We start from the raw sequence: 23,183 nt of genomic DNA, 5'->3' as shown, positions 1-23,183 counted from the left end.
GACTCCCATCTGATCCTGGCCCTCAGGACTGTGGGTCACCTAGGCAGCCCCTTACCCACATTGACTTCCATCTGATCCTGGCCCTCAGGACTGTGGGTCACCTAGGCAGCCCCTTACTCACATTGACTCCCATCTGATCCTGGCCCTCAGGACTGTGGGTCACCTAGGCAGCCCCTTACCCACATTGACTCCCATCTGATCCTGGCCCTCAGGACTGTGGGTCACCTAGGCAGTCCCTTACTCACATTGACTCCCATCTGATCCTGGCCCTCAGGACTGTGGGTCACCTAGGCAGCCCCTTACCCGCATTGATCCCATCTGTTCCTGCCCTCAGGATTGTGGGTCACCTAGGCAGCCCCTTACTCACATTGACCCCCATCTGTTCCTGCCCTCAGGACTGTGGGTCACCTAGGCAGCCCCTTACTCACATTGACCCCCATCTGTTCCTGGCCCTCAGAACTGTGGTGTGCTTGTTTCTAGCTGTGGTGGCTTCAGTACCCACTTATCCATCTACCCTTTCCTAGCATTTCCTCCCTGCCAGACCCTGTCCTGGGCATTGGGGGACAGACATATGGCTGCATCAGATGTGGTCTGTGTCCTTGAGGAGAATCCAGTCTCATGGAAGATGACCATTAGAATGTCATGTGTTGGTCCTGTGACGGGGGGAGGGAGGGATGGCACAGCTTCCAGATCTGTCTTCTAAAGGGCAGGGACATAGTTCAGTCTCTCTGGGGCTGGGTTCCCAAGGGCCCTAATTAATACACCTGCTGAGAACACGGTGAGGACAGGGATCCTCTTATTAACAGCCCCCCAACCTCTGATTCCACAGTTGAGCAAAGCAATGCTCAGTATGAAGCCATCTCACCAGTGAACCTGTGCTCCAGCTGGGACCCCAAACCATAGCCACCCTGTTCCACCCTCACCCAACCCGCCCCACCCCCACCCTACCTGCCCCACCCCCACCCTGCCTGCCCCACCGTCTCCCCTACCTGCAGGTAATGGTAGGCCAAACCCTGGTGGCAGGATTTGGACTTCAGCAGGCTCTTATCCAAAGTGGCTGAGGTCTTCTGGCAGACCTCATGGGCATGGCTGAGGGTCAGAGTGGACCAGGAACCACGTTTGACATAGTTGGTGTCGGTGCCCACTCCAAGGCTGGGGCAGGTAGCAGGGGGAGCAGGCGGGGGTGGCGGGGCAGTCAGCTCGGTGGTAGTGTTCTTGGTGGTTTTGAGCATGTGTCCACTGATGGTGTTGTAGGCGTGCATGAAGTAGCGGGGCTGGGTGCGTTCTGGCTGGCGGCCCAGAGTCATCAGGCCGGAGGCAGGGCCACTGCGGAAGGCACCGCCCTCACCGTCCAAGTTGTCATCTGAACTCCACCAGCCTGAGATGTTGGAGCGGCTTCGCCGTTTGGGCTCCCCAGCCTTGGCCCGTTCCTTGCTTTTGGCCCTCCGGCCTTTCCCGTCCTCCAGGCCACCTTTCTTGCTGCCATTGCCACCCACCTTGCCCGCGGTGCCCTCCATGGAGGGTGCCTTAGTGAAGAAGAGCCGCTGGACAGAGTGGACCAGGTGGCGAATGCGGCCGGGACTCTCGCCCCGGGCCTTGGCCTCACCCCGGGGAAACTGGAGGGTGCTGAAGCCATCGCGGTGGATCGGCAGTTGTTTCTCAAACTGGTCCAGGAGGTTGGCAGGCAGCCGGTTGATCTTAGTTGCTTGGGCATGGCTGGGGAATGGGCTCTCCTCGGGCACCTCAAAGTGGGAGTTGTAGTGGATTCGGGGAAAGGTGCTGCTCGGCGGGGGCAGCTGGTTGTTGAGTGGGAAGAGCCCGTCCCCCGGCAGTGTGTTCTGCCCAGGGAAGCGGGCTTCCCGGGCAAAGGCCTCGGTGGGCGACAGCAGGTAGGGGTTGCGGTCAGGCCCGGCAAAGAGGGGCTCATGAGGTGGATCCAGGCTGTCGGAGAGGTGGCGGGGGCGGCTGTCACCGAGGCCTTTCATGATCCCGGCCCGTGGGGCGGGGGCCTTTGCCCTAGTGGGGCACTGGGGTCACCTGTCCCAGGCAGCAGTTGTCCTGGAGAGAAAAGACAGTAAGTGGTCAGCTGGTTAACAGGACTGAACTGGATAGGGCGGGGAGCAGGAGGAGGCATGTTGAAAATGGCTTAAGGCAGGTTGGAGAGATGGTTCAGCGGTTAAGAGCACTGCTCTTCTGAAGGTCCTGAGTTCAAATCCCAGCAACCACATGGTGGCTCACAACCATCCATAATGAGATCTGATGCCCTCTTCTGGAGTGTCTGAAGACAGCTACAGTGTACTTACATATAATAAATAAATAAATCTTAAAAAAAAAAAAAAAAAGCCGGGCATCCCAGCACTTGGGAGGCAGAGGCAGGTGGGTTTCTGAGTTCAAGAGTTCAAGGCTAGCTGGTCTACAGAGTGAGTTCCAGGACAGCCAGGGCTTACACAGAGAACCCTGTCTCGAAAAACCAAAAAAAAAAAAAAAAAGAAAGAAAAGAAAAGAAAAGAAACTAGCTTGAGGCAGCTTGAGGCAGGGAGTCTTGGCAGGAGCAGCTGCGGAGGTCTGTGCCCTCTGATCACAGCCCTCTGTCTGACTGCTGCTGTGCATACACCAGCACTGGACAGGGATCCCCTGCTGAAGGGGACAGCAGAGCCATGCTTCTCTGTCACTGTCTCTGAGCACATGGTCAAAGCTACAGAGGTAGGCAGCCAAGCGATAAGCAGAGGACGACACTCTCCTGGTGGGTCTCCGTGGACAGGTGTTCATGGGAACCCTGAAAGCCAGGTTCTGACTCCAGGTTTGTAGGCTCCTCTCACAGTGGGCAGTGGGCAGGGGGCTGCCTACTTCCATGTTCTTCCCATCCACATGCACATTCACCGGAAGCTTTGTGCGCCCTGCCCCCAGCAGCTACCCCTGAGGCCTAAGGAGGGTTTCTACGGAGTAGCCCACAAGGCCTTGGAAGCACGTGTGAGTCATCTTGAAGGAGCCTCAGAGTCTCCTATCCAGGACCCCTGGTATCCTCAGTGCTCTGGTAGGTAACTCTTCTAGCCAGCTCAGCATTTCCCGTCTCCCTTTCCAGGGCCAGAGAGGCTTCTAAAGGGCGGGGCTGCTCAGGAACTACCTTACCTATGGCCAAACACAGGGCTGTCCAGATGTACGTTAGCAGAGAGACCTTCATGCCTCTGTAAACTCCCCAGATGTCTAATGGTTATGATCCCTGGGCTGGGGGCTGGGTGCTGGGTGCTGGGTGCTGGGGCCACCGACAGCAAAGATGCTGACAAGCCCACGGGCCATCTTTGTCCTCTAGGATGATAAGAGTGGTGGCCTGGGACAGAGTACTCAGAGCCAAAGGGAGGCCCAGCCTTAGAACAAGGGGGACAAGAACAAGACAAAGCCTCACAGAGAGTGGCCAACGGATGGAGTCACTGTGACTCCCTCTGCCCATTTTACAAATGGAACAGCTGGACCAGCAGATTTTCAGGACTAGCCTGAAAACACCAGTCCCTAACTTGGCCGCACTCCTCTCCATTTCTGAGCCTCTTCTTGGCTGGGCCATGGAGGTCAACCAGGTTTCTAAGCCCCATGTCCTGCTCAACGGAGCCTTGAGGCTTGATCTGGCCCATACTTAGAGACGAGAGGCACCCAGGTTATCCCTGGAGCCAAGTATGGTGGGATCCTGATCACACCTGAGTCCCCTTGCTGGCATGGTGAAGTTAAGGAGAGGATTGTGGCAAAGCTGGGGGTGCGGGACCTGCTCCTGAGGTTCTTGCTGGGCAGAGGAACTAAGAGAGTCAGTTGAAACAGACTCTCTATGCTGAGGTATGAACTGGGGAGGGCAACCTCTAGAAGTCAGAATGCCAGATTGTAGCCCAGGTTGGCCTCAGACTCACTTTCCTCCTATCCCAGGCTCTTTAGTGCTGGGACCACAAGCATTCACCACCACGTCCGGTTTCTCAGTGAGACTCTGACCTGCATTTCCCTCATACAGAATCATGTTCTGCCTCCTGCCACCGTGGCTCTTGGCCATTCCTACATTTCTCTTTGGAGTAATGTCTACTGAAATCCTCTGGCTACTTTATCATCAAGCTGTTTGTTATTCTTGTCGTGTTCTTACCGGATATGGCTTGCATGCCATCTCCCACTCTGTCCCTGCACAGTTGGCTTGGTCTTTTGAGACCTACTCATTTTACATATATGAGCGTTTTGTCTGCATGTACATCTGTGCACCGTGTGCAAGCCTTGTGCCCAGGGAGGCCAGAAGAACAGAAGAAAGCATTAGATCCACAGGAACTGGAGTTACAGATACTTGGGAGCCACTATGTAGGTGCTAGGAATCGAACCCAGGTTTTTTATTACAACAGCCAATGCCGCCCCCCCTCCTCCTCTCTCTCTGTCTCTCTCTCTGTCTTTCTGCCTCTCTCTGTCTCTCTCTGTCTCTCTGTCTCTCTCTGTCTCTCTCTGTCTCTGTCTCTCTGTCTGTCTCTGTCTGTCTCTGTCTGTCTGTCTGTCTGTCTGTCTGTCTCTCTCTCTCTCTCTCTCTCTCTCTCTCTCTCCCTCTATTTCTCTTTTGTTATTTGGGACAGGGTTTCTCCATGTAGCCCTGGCTTTGAACTTACAGAGATCGCTCTGCTCCCACCTCCCAAGGGCTGGGATTTTAGGCGTATGCTACCATCGCCAGGCTGTAGCCAGCACTCTCTACCACCAGACCATCTCCCCAGTTAACTCCCCTCCCCTGGGTTTTTGATGAGAGTTTCCCTCCTTTCCAGCTGGCCATGCCTTGTTAGCACTGGCCTTCACCCACCAGCAATGTGACTCGTTAGTGTCGTGATCTTGCAGAGGGCAGGCCAGGTTCTCCCCACCCAAGCAGAGGAATGAGAAGCCTTCCTACCCAGGCTCTTGAGGGCTGGGATAACAAGCACGCACTGCCATGCCGGGCTTCTCACTGTGGCCATAGTGTGTGGTGGTGGCCCCAGGTCCTCCTGCACTGACATCTCCGGCTCCAGCTGCCAAGATCGCCAGCTGCTGACAGTTCACAGCCAAATTCCCACTACAAACTGCTCTAAGTCAGACAGAAATCCTTACAGGCCTTCACTGTCCCCAGGGGCAACCTGCATTGAACAACTGGTTGCCATTCTGATGCCCTTGTTTCTCTTCCAGACACCCCTACAGGGCTTCTTGCTCACAGCTCCCTGTGGGATCAGCACAGCCTCTGCTGGGACTATCCTGATGTCCAATCCCTCCCTCAACCTGGTTCTGGCCTCTTCCAGAGCCATCCGAGACACTCCCCCAGTAAACTTCGGCATGCACATCCATTGGGCACAGGTCGGTTTCCTGTGAACCCTGAAATAAGCTCAGTCTTAGTGTGTCTCTGAGGAGTGCCACCTCACCGTGGGGCACTGGTGTTGACTAAATCAGCTCCCTGAGTCAGTTTCCTTTTTAGTAGAGTCAAAATGAAGCGAACTGTGTGAGATCTGGATAAGGGCTAGCTGTGTTTCCATTATCAAGCATCAGTCTCCCCCCACTCCACCCCTCCCTACACTGTACCCTTGGGGACTGGCCAAGCCTTGTGGTCTAGGATGTGCCCAGGACAGCAGAGTGTTGGCATGCAGTTGGAAATGGATTCAAATCCTGCATCTGCTTTTACTTTCTGTGACCTCAAACTGGTTTCCTAGCTCTAAGACAGCAGGGGTTTGAGCAAGGATGGTCTGTCTGCTCACATCGAGTCTCTCAGGGCTCCGGCTTCGCTGCATGCCAGCCCCTCAGGAGCCCAGCACCCAGGGGTGGCAGAGCTTCACTGTAGGGAGTTTTAAAATAGGCATCCATGGCCTTGCAGGGGAGGCAGCTGGCTGCCATGTACTGCCTTTCTCAATGAGCTATACTTAGGCCCATCCGGGTGTCCATAATTGCCTCTCATTAATCTAAGCCTCATTGCTTCACGGAAACTCAGAGGAGGGAGATACTGCTGCCTTGGGAGCCCTCTGGGCTCTGGGGTGCTTCTGTGGCTTCAGGCACCACCCGCTGCCAGCCACCAGCCACAGGATGGGCCCTCCCTACCCTGCCATGCATCATCTGGGAGCTTGTGAGCATGGGAGAGCTAAGTAGGGAAGAAGCCAGGGACAGAACCCAGCCTGACTCCTCAAGAAGTCAAGCTTACCCGACTCCATCAATACTCTAGTCGGGAATGTTCCCTGCTCAGGCAGGCTCTGTCAGGCGAACCGCACCCACACTGACTGAGCCTCTAGCCATCTTTAGCTGTCCTCCACTCTGCCCCTCAAGGCCTTCCTTCTCCCAGTCTCTTGGATAAAAAGGATGCATCTGCAGCTCTTAGAAAAGCTGCGTCTAAGGTGGCATTAAGACAGGGAGAGGCCTAACAAAGATAGTCCTACTACTCAGTGCTGAGCGTCGAGGGTAAGGCAGAGAGAGAAGTGGGGTGCACAGTGGGGCTCTGGACTGAAAGACGAGAGGCTAGGAGCCAGTGGGGCTGAAGAGCCGAACACTCGGCACACCCGCCCACCACGGGCCATGGAGCACACAGTCCCCCGCTAGCTCTCTGAGGGGTGATGTGGGAAAGAGCAGCTGCGTTCTTCAGGGCCGCCAGGGCCTTGATGCTGTTGGAAGTGACGCTGGACACCCTCCTTCCTCCTCTTCTGTTACCAACCCCCGAATCCAAGGACTGAATGAACTTCACCTCCCCACACGCCCTGTCATTGCTGATCTCTCGGTGCACGGCGCCACCTACGCCCGGCACTTCTACACTCGGGTTCTCTACCCAGTGCGCCCCTCAAACTCCAGACTCACCTAACTGCTTCCTCGGTATCTCACTCTGCATGTCTGACAGACCCCGCCCCCCCCATCTGTTCCTCCCACCAGCTCAAGTCAGAAACCAGGCCACACTGCTCTCAACTCCTTCCAGTGGGCTCAATAGCAAATGTTTCCTGAACTGCTGTGCCTTCATCATGTCCTCAGAGTCCTGCCTCTCCACCTCCACAGCCCTGCCTGGGGCAGCTTCACACGCAGGCAAATCCTCTCCTTAAAACAACAACAAAAAGAAAACGAAGCAAAAGCCAGTTAATTCTTATTTGTTATTTATTTGTACTTTATGTGTCTGTATATCGTGTGCATGCCTGGAGGCCAGATGAGGACACAGGAGTCCCTGAAACTGGAGTTACAGACAGTTGTGAGCTTCTAAACGGATGCTGGGAATTGAACCTGGGTCCTCTGGAAGAGCAGCCAGTGCTCTTAACTGCTTATCCATCTCTCCACTTTTTTTTTTTTTTTTTTAAGCCAAGGTTTCCTATACAGTCTGGGCTGACCTTAAACTCAGCAGTTTTACCTCACCCTCTCCAGCTCTGGAATGAGAAGGCATGAGCCACCCAGGCATGCTTCGGGCCCTTCCAAGACTCCCTTGGGCCCCGGATGGAACACCAACTTTCCCTGATGTCTGGCCTCATTTCTGCCTTCGCCACAGGCTCTTCATTCCGGCAACTTCATTTCCTCCCCCATTGCCTTGCCTGGTCCTGTCTGACACGCTCTGCCTATGGCTTACCGGATTGTGGCTTCCTTTAGGCCCAGGTCATCAGGCTACCTCCACATCCGCAAGGCATCTCCAGGCACCACCTGGAGCTCTCTCTGCTGTGCCACCAGATACACAGTTCCTGTACTGGAATACCAGGCATCACACCACCCTCTCTGTGTTCCTAGCCCTCTGCCTAGAGCCCGAAGACAGCAAGTAAGAGGGTGTGAAGTGAAGGAGTACCAGGAAGTCTTGGGGGACCATGAGAGAAATCAGGAAGCCAGGCCGATGTGGTGGTGAGCGCCCGCTGCCTCCTGAAGGCTGTGCAATGGGCTTCTTCAATCCCTGATACCACTTCTCTAGTCAAACATACCAGGGTGGCTCCACTTCCTGTCACATTCTCCTGGGTGTCACCAACAGGATGCTGTGGCAGAGGCTTGTCTGTCCTCTCACACCAGGTTGGGAAAAGCAAGGCCCACTGGCTGGCTGCTGAGCCCCGAGTCAGTCTGGGAGGAACTGAGACCTGCCAAGGTGACATGACATAGCATGTCCCTGAGGGACCCTGGCAAGGGCCAGGCTACAAGGGTGCTCCTGACCTCCAGAATCTGTGTGCCAACCTACAGGTTTTCTGTATAGCTAACTCTGAAGCCAGTGGTCACACAGACACTTATGTTAAAAGAGGAAACACAGCTCTCTGGTGGCTGAAGCCCCAAGCTGGGAAAGCAGTGTGGCTCTGCACCTGCATTTGCTATTGCCTACCAAACTGGGATCCAGGCTCCAGCTCCCCTCTGACAGCTACGTGCGATCCAGGCGAGTGCCAGGTCCCACTTGCTTCCTGCCGGGTTCGTGTCCATAGCAACTGTTTGAAAAGCGTGACATTCAATCAACCAGTTGTTTGGTGGACAGGATTGCAGGCTGCTGGGATGCAGTGGCTCACACTGTCTCCACAGCAGGCCCTGGCCTCTCTGAGACCGTCACAGAGGGAACCCTGGGCCTTCCTGGGGGTGAGCTCTGTACAGCTGCCCAGGATGTGGGTACAGTGGGCTCCTGGGGTGAGAAGCTTGATACTAGCAGGGCCCTGGGGTGACTGAATCCTGTTTACCTTTCCTGGCCTCAGGTGGGACGCTAGAGGTCATGGGGCCCATGCCCAGCCTCCATCTCTTCATCGATGACTAAAAGAAATAGCAGTAAGAACTGTACATCCTTAAATACACTGAACACAGGCACAGAAGGGCAATGTCAGACTCCCTTGGAAAAATTGAAGGCAGAATTCTTTTCCTCGGTCCCTTTAGCTGGATTTCAGGTCTTTTCTCACTCTCTGACATAACTCCAGCTTCCTAGTGTGGACTCAACCACTGGAATCCCATGAGTCACTCCCCTGTGCCTGTTCATGGTGGCCATGGGACCTTTATCCATACAGGTCTGGCCATTTCCCTCCCAGCTCTTCTCACATTTGGCTGCTTCAGGTTTCTGTTTAAGCACCACTTCCTCCCTGACTGACCGCTGCAAAGGATGCTCTACGCTGCCCTGTCCCCTCTCCATGCCCTTCATGGTTCCCTTCAAAACGCTTCTGAGGTACCCTGCTTATTCTTCAGAGCTGCTTACATTTCCAGTCTTTCTCTTATGCTACGGAGAGGAAGGGAACACACATGTGCCTTTCCCATGTTGTCTCTGGTGCTGCGCACAGAGCAAGCCCTGGCAGGACAGCAGACAGAAAAGCTGCGAAGAAGCACAAGGAAGTCAGATGGGGAAGAACCCTGAGGAAAGGCCTGGAGAGAGCTGGGAGAGAGGATGAGTTAAGGCCAAACCCACCCTGGGGTGACTGCTCCTCAGCCTTTTGGACGGGCAGGGGTCGAAGGGCAGCTCAGGGATCACCAGGGCGACAGCTCTTGGGGTGAACAGCCACGCATCATCTTCCTTTGCCATCAGGGCCTGGCTGGACCCGTCACCTCTCGGAGGACACGGTGAAGAAGTTATTTGCTGAGTTTGTGGAGGCCATGGTGCTGGTGCCGGGTGGCTTGCTGAGCACTCACTCAGGTCACCTTCCCTAACCTACTTCTCTCAGTTTGACAGTGGAGTCAGCTGAGGAGGACCTGTGTGGACCAGGGGTTTATAGCTAAAGGTGGGCTATAACAGGGCTGGGCACTGTCTTACTGAAGCATGGGTCTCTCCCTGCCTGTTCCTCCCAGCCACACACAGTCCTCTTACCTTCAAGCTGTGGGCTCTGGCTACATGGCAGAGCATTCTTATTATTCTGTCATCAAAAGAGAGAAAGTCCCAATACTTAGCCACGGTGGGCACAGAGCCTGAGAAGAGTCAGGCACGTGACACATAAGATATGCGGAGCAGAGCGAGCTTGGAGAACAAAAGGCAGCTTTGTGCTTGCCAGGGGCTGGGAGAGGGCACTGGGGAACCACACTTTAATAATGGGTGTGAGGTTGGTAGGGGCACAGGAGGAACCCTGGGACGGAGGTGTTGACGGTTGGTCTGCAGTAGAAATGTGCTCTGTGCCATCCGACTGCAGCTTGAAAATGGCTGGCCGGGTGCACAAGCTGCCTGAGACTCTGGGGCTGGAAGCCTGTATCTGCCTGGGTGCATTTAAGTTCAAAAGCAACCTGAGCAACTTGGTGAAACCCTGTCTTAAAACAAGAGGAAGAAGAAGGCTATAGGGATGGGTGTGGCCGGGGATGGGGAGATGGCTTGCTTGATGGTTACAAGTTACAAGCACTTGCCCTGTAATCATGAGGACCAGCCGGGCAATGGTGGCGCATGCCTTTAATCCCAGCACTTGGGAGGCAGAGGCAGGTGGATTTCTGAGTTTGAGGCCAGCCTGGTCTACAGAGTGAGTTTCAGGACAGCCAGGGCTATACAGAAAAACCTTGTCTCAAAAAAACCAAACCAAACAAACAAACAAACAAAAAATCATGAGGACCAAAGTTCAGAACCCAGCACCCATTTAACAAGATCGGCATCTTAGAAATGCATAAAACTCCAACTCCAGAAGATTCAACACTCTCTTTTAGCCTTCTCAGGCGTGCACACACACACACACACCCACACACACCCACACCCAGAGGTAGGGGTGAGGGCTTGGGTGGTACATTTTATGTGTTTCCTAGTTCAGCTTAAAACTATATCTCCCTGGGGATGGAGAGATGGCTCAGCAGTTAAAAGCACTGGCTACTCTTCCAGAAGACCCAGATTCAATTCCTAGCACCCAAGTGGCAGGTTACAACTGTCTGTAACTCCAGTTCTTGGGGGGGGGGAAGGGTCTGACTCCCTCACACAGACATGCATGCAAGGCAAACATCAAAGTACATAAAATGAAAAAAAAAATCTATTTATTTAAAAAACACCTCTGGAAGAACATGAATGCACAGCACCCCATAAAGTGTCTGTGAGTACCCCACAGAGGTGCTGGGTGGTTAGAGGAAACCCAAGGTCCTGTGGGTCAGCGCTTCTGTAGCTTCGTCTCCAGACTCCACTTCCTGCATGCCCACAGCAGTTGGCACACAGTTGGATTCCCACACAGCCTTCTGAGTAGGTCTTTGAGTTCTGTCTCCAGAGTGAGAATCAGGGCACAAAAAATGATCTTCACAAGGCTGCACAAAGCAGGGCTAAGATTTGAACCCAGGCACTCCCCGGTCCACTCTGCATGCTGCCCCTCAGGTTTCTAATTTGCCACCATTTTCCAAAGCCTCTGGTTGGTGCCGTGCTCAAGGGGACACGATCTCTAACCGCCTGTTTGGCAGACAAGACTTCACCAGATTGGCCCGAGGGGTTTGGAGAAGGTGGTGCAGAAGCCTGCTAACCTGCCCTCTGGCTGAAAGCTCGGCTAAGAGGAGGCAGGCCCTTGGAGGCTTGTTTCATCCTGGCCTCCGCTGAGGGACCATCCTGGAAGGTCAAGCTGGCAAAGAGCAAAACAAAATGGTCAGAATGCGGCCACTGCCAGCACATTTAATTCAATTCCTCCAGCCTTTATGGGGCCTGCTCTGACTCACACGGTCCCAGCCCTCAAGCCTTTGGTCAAGTACGGGAGGCAGAAATACACACAGCAATTAGAAAACACATAAAAACCCATCACAGGGAGTGTCCAAGCTGGGGCCACAGCCCAGTGTGGAGAGAGATTAGTAGTCGCTGGGGCAATGGGAGGGCTCCCTAGAGGAGAGAGCATGCCAGCCAGCCAGCCAGATCCGAGGGTCAGTAACATCCACCCTGTGTGTGTCTGTCTGTGCACACATCTGTCTGTCTATCTACACGTCTGTCTGTCTGTATACATGTATGCAGGTGCTGTACATGTGTGGAGGCCAGAGGTCAAGCTCACGTTTCTTAGGTACTGCTCACCTTGGTTTTTCTTGTTTTTTTTTTTTGAGACAATGTTTTCTCACTGACTTGGACCTCGCTAAGCACACTAGGCTGGCTCAGCAGCAAGCCTCAAAGAACTGTTTGGTCTCCGTCTTCCCGGTGCTGTCATTATAGGTATGGCCTTTTATATGGGCACTGAGAACCAAAACACACACACACACACACACACACACACACACACACACACCCCATCTCCCTATCTGATGACCATAATGTCTAGACAAACTGCTCCGAAATTCCAGAACCACAGAAACCATGAGGTAGCAAACATTAACTGGATTGGGGGAGGGGATACAAAGCAATAGATGACCACCGCCTATTTCTGAAAAAGTGTTGGTTTTCATTTGCACACTCCAGAGATGGGTGAGCGGGCTCAGTGCTTCCCAAGCAGTTGGCTCCACCCCTAGGCAACTCAAGCTCCCTAAAGCCCCAACTTGGCCCTCTGGGGTCACAGAGGACATGGGTTCCCTCTATCCTGGGCCAGCTACAGCAGAATTGCATCCTGCTGTGGTCTGAATGTGTGTGCCCTTCAATATCCACTGGAAGTTAATTGCTGTTGTAATGCTATTGGGAGTAGGACCTAAGACTGGACCCCCTTTGTGTGAACTTACTTACTTGCCCTTGCTCCCTCCCCTCCCTTCACTTTGGCCCCCAAACTCGCTCCTCTGGTTTAGGTTCTTACCAGGCATTGCCCTTTGACCCTGAATTTCTTATCTTCCAGAACAGTGAGCCAACACATTTCTACTCATTGAAAATGATCTAGACTGGAATTGGTAAATGACTTGCCATGCATGAAGCCCTGAGTTTAATCCCACCCCTGGAAGTACGGCCCAGCAAGGTGGTGCACACCTTTAATCCCAGCATTTGGGAGGCGGAGGCAGGCAGATCTCTTGAGTTTGCCTGCTCTACAAGGCTAGTTCCAGGACAGCCAGGGCTCTGTTACACAGAGAAACCATATCTTGAAAAACAACAACAAAACCAAACAAAAACCAAACAAATTATCGCTGTTCATGACTGCCATCCCAACTCTCCCAAAGTGAAGGCAGGAGGCCCTCAAAGTCATGGCCAATGTGGGCTACATAGTAAGACCCCGTTTCAACCACTGGGGATAGATCTCAGTGGTAGAACACTTGCCCAGCATGTAAAAAAGCCCTGGATTCTATACCCAGCACAGATGAAGAAAACAATTACCCAGGAACATCTCTAGCTCCCCTTAGAGCTGCTTAACTCCGAGCAGAGCTATCTCCCTGGTTCTGCGCCATCTTGAGCTCCCTCTTCAGTCTACTCTGAGCCTTGTGGCACTCAGAGTCAGCAGGATATAGATGAGTTACTGTGTGATGATCCCTGTTACATAGGCCCTCCAATCACCTGACACATTAGCCCATGTGCTAGCTTCCATTTTACAGAAGGGGAAACTGAGCCCACAGAGGTGATGGGGCTTGCCTTTGTATTCATTTGCAGCTGGGCACAGTTTCTCAGTCTGCAGGATTTTAATGTAGCAGGAACCCAACCCTCACCATGGCCTTGACTCCAGTCATGCTGGCTTCCTTGTTCTTTGAGCACATGAGCGCTTTGCTACCTCAGGACCTTTGCATGTGCAGAGCCAGGTTCTTAGGATACTTTGCCCAATTCATAGGTTGGTACAAGCACCACCACTTTGGGGTTCCTATCTCTTCCTCTTGTAGCACAACTCACCCATGTCTGATGTGGTCTCTGTGTCCGTCCCTGTTTCCACACCTCCTGGGCTAAGTACCTTTGGATTGTTCTGTACAAGGCTGTGTCCTCAACTCGAGTGCCTTGCTGATACCCAGGGTGGCTCAGTGTGGCATGAATGAGCATGAACTTCCCTGCTGAGCCGCAGGTAGTGGGGGTGGGGGAATCATGATGGGGGCTATAGCGATATCTGGGAGGTAAAGAGGCTGCCTGAGGTCCCACTCGCCTAAGGGGTCCAAGCTGGACTCCCCTCCTCTATAGGAACACGTGGCCCCACCTGTTAGGGAGATGCTGGCTGCCGCTTGCTAGTCTGCTCTGGCTGCTGACATAGAATGAAATATTCATCCATGGCCGGAGATTCGCAGAGTGTGTTTAAGATGGATCGCATTTTCATGTGCCTATGAAATCTAATTGGATTCATCGTAGGGCATTTGGTTTCTCGGAACAGACACATCATTTTCTCAAGCGTGCAGCCTCTGCCACCCAGGGCTGAGAGAGTGCTGGCTGTGAGAGGAGCCTCCCTGGTCAACATCCTGGGGTTCCAGTCAAGGTTGCAGACTCTGATTCCCCAGTAAAGCAGCTCCCTCCTTCCCTTCCTACCCCCCATAAAGATGCCTTCCCCCCTTTCATTCCATTCCATCCCCACAGGTCCAACCCTCTGCTTCTCCTTCTGCCTCATGCCGCCCCCCCAGGAAGGTCTTCCAACGGTGTAGATTTTGAGTTCTGTCTCCCACTTTTCATCTGAACAGAGGAGACAGGTCACAGCAGCTCTCAATCCCCCAAAACGGTCTTGTAGGAACCTCACTGCAATGTCCCTTTTACACTGACATGAAACTCCCAGTACCGCCTGTGCCGCCAGAATAATAGTGCCTGGCAGCCAGAGCAGCACGGATCCACTTGGCCCCACCACCTGGAGCCGTGCAGCCTGTGGTAAATTCACTTAACCTCTTGGTGTCTAAGTCCTCACCTATGAACGGTGGGTGATCAGAATACCAACCGCCTAAAGCTTTTGAGGGGACTAATGAATCAAGCCAGAATGCACAGCAGAGGCCTGGGCTGCAGCCAGAGCTTATCGGGGGTTCTATCTGGCATTAGCATATTAGCCTTATGATGCTCAAAGCTCCTGCCACACCTTTCTCTGTGGCCCAGCTGGGGACATACTTTCTAATAAACACAACTTCTCTGACCTTCATACTTTCTGTACCTCAGCCAGGTTAATCTCACAAAAAGATGTGTTACATTTCCATTTTACTCTCTACCTTCATACCTTCTTTAACTGTGTAGTTACCTCTGGGTGGAATGCCCTTCCCAACACTCTTTCCTGGCTATCATTCACATCTCTGAGAATCACCCCCTGCAGGGGGCCTTCCCTGATTACATAGGCTTACCAGCTCCTGCCCCCTGACCACTCCTCTCAGAGATGGACGGCAGGGTCCTGAGCCAGCTGCTTCCACAGCCCTTGGATCCTCCCCTGACAGAACTGCCACTGCACCTTAAGAACACAGTAACTGCTTAATCCCCAAAGGAGCAAAGAGGTGTTCCTTTTCAAACAAGTCTGTGACATTTATGAAAACCGGCCACATTCTGAACTATGAAGCAAGTCTCAATAAATACCAAAGACACAACACAAGCTGGTTGTCTTCATCAGGAGTTCAAAGCCAGCCTGGTCTACTTAGTAAATGCCAGGCCAGCCAGAGCTACATACACAGTGTTGATGATCTGAGTTCAATCTCCAGAGCCCACAGGAGGAGGAGAAAACTGACTCGCTAAAGTTATCTTTTGACCTCTACATACGTGCTGGGTATGCCCTGCACACACACACACACACACACACACACACACACACACACACACACAATTTAAAAACCTACAAAAATCATAAGTAACTCATAGGTCAGGAAATAAGACAAATAGGAAAAAAAAAAACATTTATGAGTGAAAGATAATGAAAACATCAGTGTTGTGGAACACGGCTCATGTGAACCAGGAGAGCTAGTCACGGCTCTCCTGGTCACAGCTCAGTGCTGACATTAGGGGGAAAGTCTGGAAACCTGGTGGTATGTTTCTGATCCCGAATGTTAGAAAGGAAGGCTGATAGAAATGCAAAGATGGTGAGGGAGGAGGTCCTGACCAACATCCATGTGTCCCCTCGGTGTCCTGGGGACATCACTACCTCATGGCTGGGCAGCCCAGGACTGGCAGCTGGAGAGCAGACAAGTAGCCACCGGTGGAAAAAGTGTGGCTGCTCCCTAGTCCACTCTCACCATCACAATGCTCCAAGCTAAGGGAGGGGGGAACTCAGCCACCCACATGAAGTCACCCCGACCGACCACACATCTAAGCTGGGTGAAACCACGGGCTACATTTTCTAAGGAGCTCTTGAGTGGCTTCATGTGCTGCTGATCTTGGAGACACAGGCTGCCATGGGGCAAGGGAACCCACCTCCTTCTTAGGGACCTCCGTATGCATTTAGGCTTTCAGAACCTGATCCAAAATGCTTTGAAGTCAGACCTTAGCTTACTTCTCTTGCAGGCGTGATTGCTCATCCCAGCACCCATGCAGTGGAGCTTGGGCTAGCTTCCTGACACAGGGTGGCAGTGCCCTCTTAGATGGCACAGCTCACACGAGCCTCCTCTGAGCACACAGACCCAGAGAGCAGCAGGACTGGCCAGGCTACTATGTTTGTCAGGAGAAGACTGATTTGGGTCAAGAATTACTGGAGAAGGGCATTCTGTCTCCTCCCCTCCTTTCTGGGGTTGTGGGTTCAAGGGGAGTTGACAGCCCTGGGTCTGTGCTTTCTAGGAGTCTCTTAGATGCAGTGACATGAGATCTGGAGAAGGCCTGGAGCTGGCTGAACACGGGCTGCCTTCCCAGGTGTTCAGGGAGGTCAACTTGGAAGGGCCTTAGCTCCTGCCTGCATCCTCTACCCAGAACCTCTTCCATCTTCAGTGGGCAGCAGTTCCCACGATGTATGGTGCCATCTCAGTGGGGCTCCTGATATCACAGTGTTTGCAGGTGGTGACCCTAAGGTGGCAGTGGGTGGTGTTGGCCTTGGAGGCTGACCTGCTCAACTGCAGAGACCCGGTGCCTCTGGAAGCCTTCGGTCCCTCTACAGAAGATGGCACTACCACCTACTGCACCCAAGTCACAGCCCTGAAGGACCACAAGGGTGATGGCACCCACTCATGCTGTGCTTACAACGGACAATGACTGTGACAGGGAAGATAGCTGGTTAGCGCCCTGGGGGCCAAACGCCTGCCAAAGCTCTGTACTCACTCAGCTGTTTATCTACTAGTTAAGTTAGTCACTGGGCATGTCCTCTGGGCAAAGTGAAAGAGAAGTGAGGAAAGGCTTTCAGGAAGTGTCTCTGGATAGGAGTGAGAGGCGCATCTCTCAAAGCCATGGTGAAGAGCATTCCCGGTAGTGAAGTAACGAGAAGAGAAGCAGGCATGCCGTGTGTGTGTGTGTGTGTGTGTGTGTGTGTGTGTGTGTGTGTGTGTGTGTGTGTTGGCCACCATATCCCCCAGGCAAAGCATCATTATCTTCTGAGTGGAGGAATCATGGTCCAACCCAGGCAGCGGCCCACCAGCACCCACTCTTTCCACATGGCCTCAGTAAGCACTGCTGGAACCTGAAACCGATTCTGAATGAGAAGGTGTGTCTGGAGAGAGGCCCCCAACCCTGAGATTGTAGAAGCCCGAAGCCTGGGCATGTGGGAGTCAAGGCAGGTCGGATCTGGGTCATGGAGGAGCTGGTCGGGGAGGCAGAAGGGTGGCAGAGGAAGCCACCTGGGGCTGGGTGGGCGGGGGCCGCCTCTCCAAGGAGACAGCGTTTGAAAGCATCACTGAAATTACTCAAGGAGACCCATGCACACACGTACATGTGCCCAGGGCCATGTGTGTGTGTGTGTGCGTGCGCGTGCGTGCACACACACACACACACACACACACACACACAGAGCCCAGGCAAGCCTGGAGCAGCTCAGAAGCCACTTAAGGAATGACATCATCACTCAGCAGGGCTGAGGACAAGAAGCCCATCTCAGGAAGTAGGGGGCAGGTGTCAGGAACCTCAGCAGGCTACAACTTCAGAGCCCACAAGGCAGAGGCATCGAATAGCACCTCTCTTTCCTGTGCTTGGCCTAGCAGGGACCCTAAGAACTAAGGCCCGTGATCTCAGGGGTACCCAGCCAGTTTCTTAAGGAAAAAGATCTTAAACATAGCCACACAGATGGATGAGAGTGGTGGCAGGAGCCAGAACTCTGGAAAAAGGTGGGGGCCAGGAAGGATGAAAAGTCACGTAAAGCTGTCTGTAGAAGTCATATTTGAGCCGGGCAGTGGTGGTGCACACCTTTAATCCCAGCACTTGGGAGGCAGAGGCAGTGTTCTGAGTTCAAGGCCAGCCTGGTCTACAGAGTGAGTTCCAGGACAGCCAGGGCTACAGAGAAACCCTGTCTAGAAAAACAAAAAAGTTATATTTGAGCTGACGCTCTCTCATGGGTGAGGAGAAAGGACGGGATGGGCATACACATGAAGGGGGAATTCGAGGCAGACAGCACAGTATATGCAAAGAGCCTGAGGCTGGAAAAAGAACTCACAGGTTCAGAGAATGTAAAAGAAAGTGAGTATGGGAGTATGGCGTGGAGTAGGGAGCTGGGCTGTCTGAGCCAGCTTTCCCTACAGATAAAGGAGAGTGCAGAGGCTGTGGCCGGAGAGAAAAAAAGTCCCTGGGCTTGCTCCCAGATGCCTCAGGGTTTTCTCAGAGTTTGAATATGCTGTCATTGTGTGACACTGGGCCAGTCATGTTCCTGTCTGAGCCTCTGTCCTCCCCTGGCCCAATCCGTTCAATGCCAGGACGATGTGTATGAAAGGCACGTGGTAACCGCAGCATACACGGAGCCTCCTGCCTCAGTTTCTCATGCTGCTTATCTGTTTGGAGGGGCTGTGGTTCCATCTGCAGGCTGGGGTGGGGCAAGCCCAGTCTCAACAGAATCAGGGTTACACATGGTTGTGCCCCAGCTGGCTCCCTGTCCCATGGTCTCCAGAAGGGTTGGACTCCAGCCAAATGGAGCATCACCTTTACTCTGTCCCCAGCCCAAATATCGGTTTCCTGACTCAACAGCCCAAGTGGAGAACCAGCCCCAGGCCACGAGGCAAAGGAGATGAGCCAGGGTCCTCCGGCCTCCTCCGGCTTTCAGCCAGATATCCATTCAGTCCTGACACGCCTTATCTGCTCTAAATCAATCATCCATTCTTTCCCAACAGCTCTCAGTTCTGTGGTCTCACTCCATCCTTAGCCCTAAGTTCTGAACCCCCGATGCAGAGGCCATTTAGTCCTGGTCATCCTCAGTACCCCTGTACACCCTCAGCCCACCTGCCCTCCCTGTCCTTCCTTGGATTTGCTGAGCTGGCTATTTATTTATTTATTTGTCTCAGGACCTTTGCACTGGTTGTTCCCCTGCTACCAGGCACACTGTATCATATGCATCACATGGCTGCATCCCTGTTTCATTCAGGGATTCTCCCAAATGCCGCCTTTTCCTAACAAAGTCTCCCTGGCACCCTCCAGGTCTAGGCAGGTGTCCCCCAAATCCGTGTCCCCCCTACTTCATTTTCTTTTTTAAAAAAGATTTATTTATTTATTATGTATACAGCATCCTGCCTGCATATATGTCTGTAGGTCAGAAGAGGGCACCAGATCCCATTACAGATGGTTGTGAGCCACCATGTGGTTGTTGGGATTTGAACTCAGGACCTCTGGAAGAGCAGTCAGTGCTCTTAACCTCTGAGCCATCTCTGCAGTGCCCCACCCCCACCCCCACTTCCTTTTCTTCAGAGCAGTTGCTCATTTGTTTAACTTACTGTCTATATCTATATCTCCCATTAGACTGGAGAGTCCAGTAATAGGAGGAAGAATCCTGATGGGAAGGGAATGGATGGCCTGCCCCTCCCAGGGCAGACCTTGCTGATAGCATGTCCATCCTGGGAGTCCCTGTCACCTGAGCACCTGTCACCTGGTAGCCTGTCTCTGGTCCCTGTCCCTTACATTGTTCCAACTGCTCTTTCTCCAGGCTGGACATTCCCGATCTGGCCTTGAATCTGGCCTGCTGGTTTGTTCTTAGCCCCATTGCCTCTGTCCTCAATCTAGCACTGTCATCTTCCAGGAGGCTGCCACCAGCCCGCCTTCCCATCCATTTCACCTAGCCCCACCTCCAAACCCAGCCCTGTAAGCTGACCACAGGCTATGGTGTGAAAATGAGGGTCCCCCAGGGACAGGACTCAGAAGGCTTCGGGCACTTTCAGGGCACTGAAGCCCCCCAGCCTCAGATCCCACACAGCATTCCCACCCGAGGGTAAGCTAGACACCTGTCTAGAAGCTAGACAGGTGACTCCTCCAGCCCTGGCCAACCTCAGACTGCACCCTCTACCCAAGCATGGACATGGCTGTAGTCACAGCCATGTGTCACACGCATCTCGAACCCACACGTGACCTCAGAGCCTCTGCGTAGCAACCCACAGGACAGACAAGGATGGAAGCTCGAACGATTTGCCCAAAGTCACAGCAAGTAAGAAATAGGGGAGCTCAGTAGGCATGATGGTGTGGACCTTTAGTCCCAGCAGTTAGGAAGCAGTGGAAGAGGAGGGTGGATCTCAGAGTTGGAAGCCAGCTTGGTATACACAGTTCCAGGCAAGCAAGAGCCATGGAGAAAGATTCTGGAAGGGGGTTGGGGGAGGGAAAAAGGAAACCCAAGCCCTGCTCTAAAGTCGTAGACTGACATCCCTTATTAGCAGGGACTGTCGGGCTGTCCCTCCTCCTCAGAAGAACCTGGTGCACTGGGCTCGGCAGCAAACATTCCAAAGGGAAGCATTTTGACGTCAGGGCAGAAAATACAGGGAGAAAGATGTTGGCATGATCAAAGAACAACCGCAAGAGACAAGGATCTGTCACGACAGGGAAAGCAGGAACATAAGTAGAGGCAAAAGGGGTGCGGGGGGGTACCCACAGAATGTGAGGGGGGCCCTGCCCTGGAGGAGGGCACCCTGCTCTAATTCAGAATTCCAGATAATTCAAACAGTGCAATCACAGGGATGAGCAGTCCAGGGCTCTTCCTCCGACGACACTGGTTGTGCCGGGTACCTGTACCACCAGAGTAGCCCTCCCTCCCGCCCACTGCTTCCCACCCCCAGTGCTGCAGATTGCGGGGGAGGGCCGCTCCACGTGCAGGACAAAGCAGCCAGTGCTCCGAGACCACAGTGAGTCACCCTCAAGTTCCCAGCCTGCCCCTGTCACTCAGCTGGGGTTCTGGCTGCCTGAAAGAGCTTTGTGAATCTGAGCAGGCATCAGAGAGGGGGCGGTGCCCATGTGCAGGAGCTGTGCCTTCAGTGGGTGACAGGTGTACTGTGATGAGGGCCCTCTGTGGCAGATGTGGTTTGAAGTTCTAGGGTTCAGAGGATGAAACCAGTGGCTCTGAACCTGGTCCCCAAGGCTGGCTTTATCAGGAAGGACACAGATTTTATAAATATCACAGCCCTTGCCTTGATCACATGGCTCAGGAATTAGATAGAAGGCCAATTAGGAAGACAGGCTTGGCCATTGCTGACAGCCAGTGGGGGATGTAGAGGAGTTCAGTCAGGGCAGGTGGGCCTATGGCTTTGTCTCTCATCCATGGCCACTAATGATCTCTGACCCCTGAGGCCAAAGCTAGGATGTGGAGTCATATCTTTTATTAAAAACAAAACAAAACAAAACAAAACCCTAGGCACAACTGAAGGCAGGGACCAGTGGTTAGGGGTCAAGCTAGCAAAAGAATGGGGCAGAGTGGGGGTGCTGAAGAGATGACTCAGTGGTTAAGAGCGCTTGTTGCTCTTGCTGAGGACCTAGGACCTAGGGCCCACATGGTGGCTCTCAGTCTCCTGTCACTCTGGTTCCAGAGGACATGATACCCTCTTCTGAGCTCAGTGGATACGAGAGGCATGGACACAATGCACATGCATACATATATCAAAACATACATATACAAACCATACACATAAATAAGTAAATGAAAGTAAAGGAAGGGAGGGAGGGAGAAGAAGGAAGGAAGAAAGGAGGGAGGGAGGAAAGGAGGAAGGACAGATGGATGGATCAGGGCTCAGGCTAGAGTCAGGGTCAAGTTTCAACCTGGAGAGAGGAGTCAAGGCTCAGTCTTGAAGCTGAAGTCAGGGCTCAACTAGAAAAGGGACTGAGGCCTGGTCTGGGTTTGGGTTTCGTATGGCATGTGGAGGACTTCCTTCCTGTTGTACTGGTCTTCCTCAGGGACCTCTCAGTACTCCTTGGGATCTGAGGCCTGGTCTGGGTTTGGGTTTCGTGTGGCATGTGGAGGACTTCCTTCCTGTTGTACTGGTCTTCCTCAGGGATCGTTCAGTACTCCTTAGGATCCAGACCATTCTTCCTGGGGTGGAAGCTGTGAGCATGACTTTAGGGAGTCTAGAGGGGAGAGCAGAGAGGAGGGCTGCTATTCTAGGCCTCTGTAAATCACAGTGTAGGAGTTAAATATAGGGGGACACCACGTGGCAGGCCGTAGGTGGTTAATGACCCTGCAGAGAGCGAGTCAGAGCCCAGAGCAAGAGTGTGGCAGGGGGCGGGAGGACGAGAGACAAGGCAGCTTGCCCTTGATCCTGAAGGCTCCTGCCCCTCTGTGGCTTCAGGTTCATCCCTGCCTTCACTAAACCTCAAGTGCCCCATCTCAGTGAAGATCTCTAAGCTCCCTTCATCTGTACCAAGCAAGGACTGACCAGATTTTCTCCACACTGGGCCCAATGGAGAGCTCATGACCTGACCTACCACTTTCATGGGTGGAAGCCCCTTGGACAAGAACCATCCTCCATAGGCCTTTCCCTGGCTGCACACAGATGTGGTCCCAACTGTCTCTCCCAAGTGTTTGGGCTCCATCGCTCACCCACTTTCCAGAGTCATGGCTCCTCTGAAACTCAGACCTTCTGGGACTGTGCTTGTAGAAGCCACACTGAGAGTACTCCATGACAGCTCGGACGACACAGCCGGCCTACACAACCTAAACAAGCAGTTGTCATGTTTTCCTCTCAAGGGCAGTGAGCATTGTGCTACGTGTGTTTCCCGTTTCCTTGTCCAGGAGCTCGGGAGTTCTCAGTGAGACTCAAGTCAGCAAAGCGCGGCCTTGGGTTATCACACGTATGCCATTATTTGCTCTCTCCCCGTCTTCTCTTCCTATTTATCTTTCTAATTCAAACAAGGGAACTTTCTAGAAGGAAGGGAAGAAAAGGAACAAAGAAACAAACCATTCACAGCTAAAATGATAATTGCTAAAGTTATGTAGAGCACTTAATATGTAGTTGGCTTTACTTCATGGCCGGGCATCACCATCTCCTGTCTCTCCTAGATCTATACACCTACTGAGCCAAAGAACACAGAGAGGTTAGTTGGGTTTTCCAGAGTCACACAGCTAAGAAGCCTGAAAGAGAATCTGAAGCCGCTGTATCCAACTCCAGCTCAGACATGCCAAGCTGCCTGCCACTGCAGTCAAGGCTTTGATGGACATCAGAGGGAGTTGGGGTGATGGAGTTTGAAAGTC

General features: G+C 53.1%; 1 protein-coding gene across 1 annotated transcript in view; it reads right to left on the bottom strand.

Moving 5' to 3' along the window:
* Positions 1–23,183, bottom strand: part of Dlgap4 (DLG associated protein 4) — a 151,490-nt gene that overhangs the window by 58,825 nt on the left and 69,482 nt on the right. The window contains exon 3 of the mRNA XM_031372505.1: positions 990–2,058. Coding sequence (XP_031228365.1) covers positions 990–1,985 — 996 coding nt within the window. The 5' untranslated portion in view covers positions 1,986–2,058. The remainder of the gene's footprint in view (positions 1–989; positions 2,059–23,183) is intronic.

Source organism: Mastomys coucha, unplaced genomic scaffold (assembly GCF_008632895.1).
Source record: "Mastomys coucha isolate ucsf_1 unplaced genomic scaffold, UCSF_Mcou_1 pScaffold15, whole genome shotgun sequence".
In the NCBI taxonomy this organism is placed as follows: Eukaryota; Metazoa; Chordata; class Mammalia; order Rodentia; family Muridae; genus Mastomys; species Mastomys coucha.
This window is presented reverse-complemented; position numbering and strand designations above follow the sequence as displayed.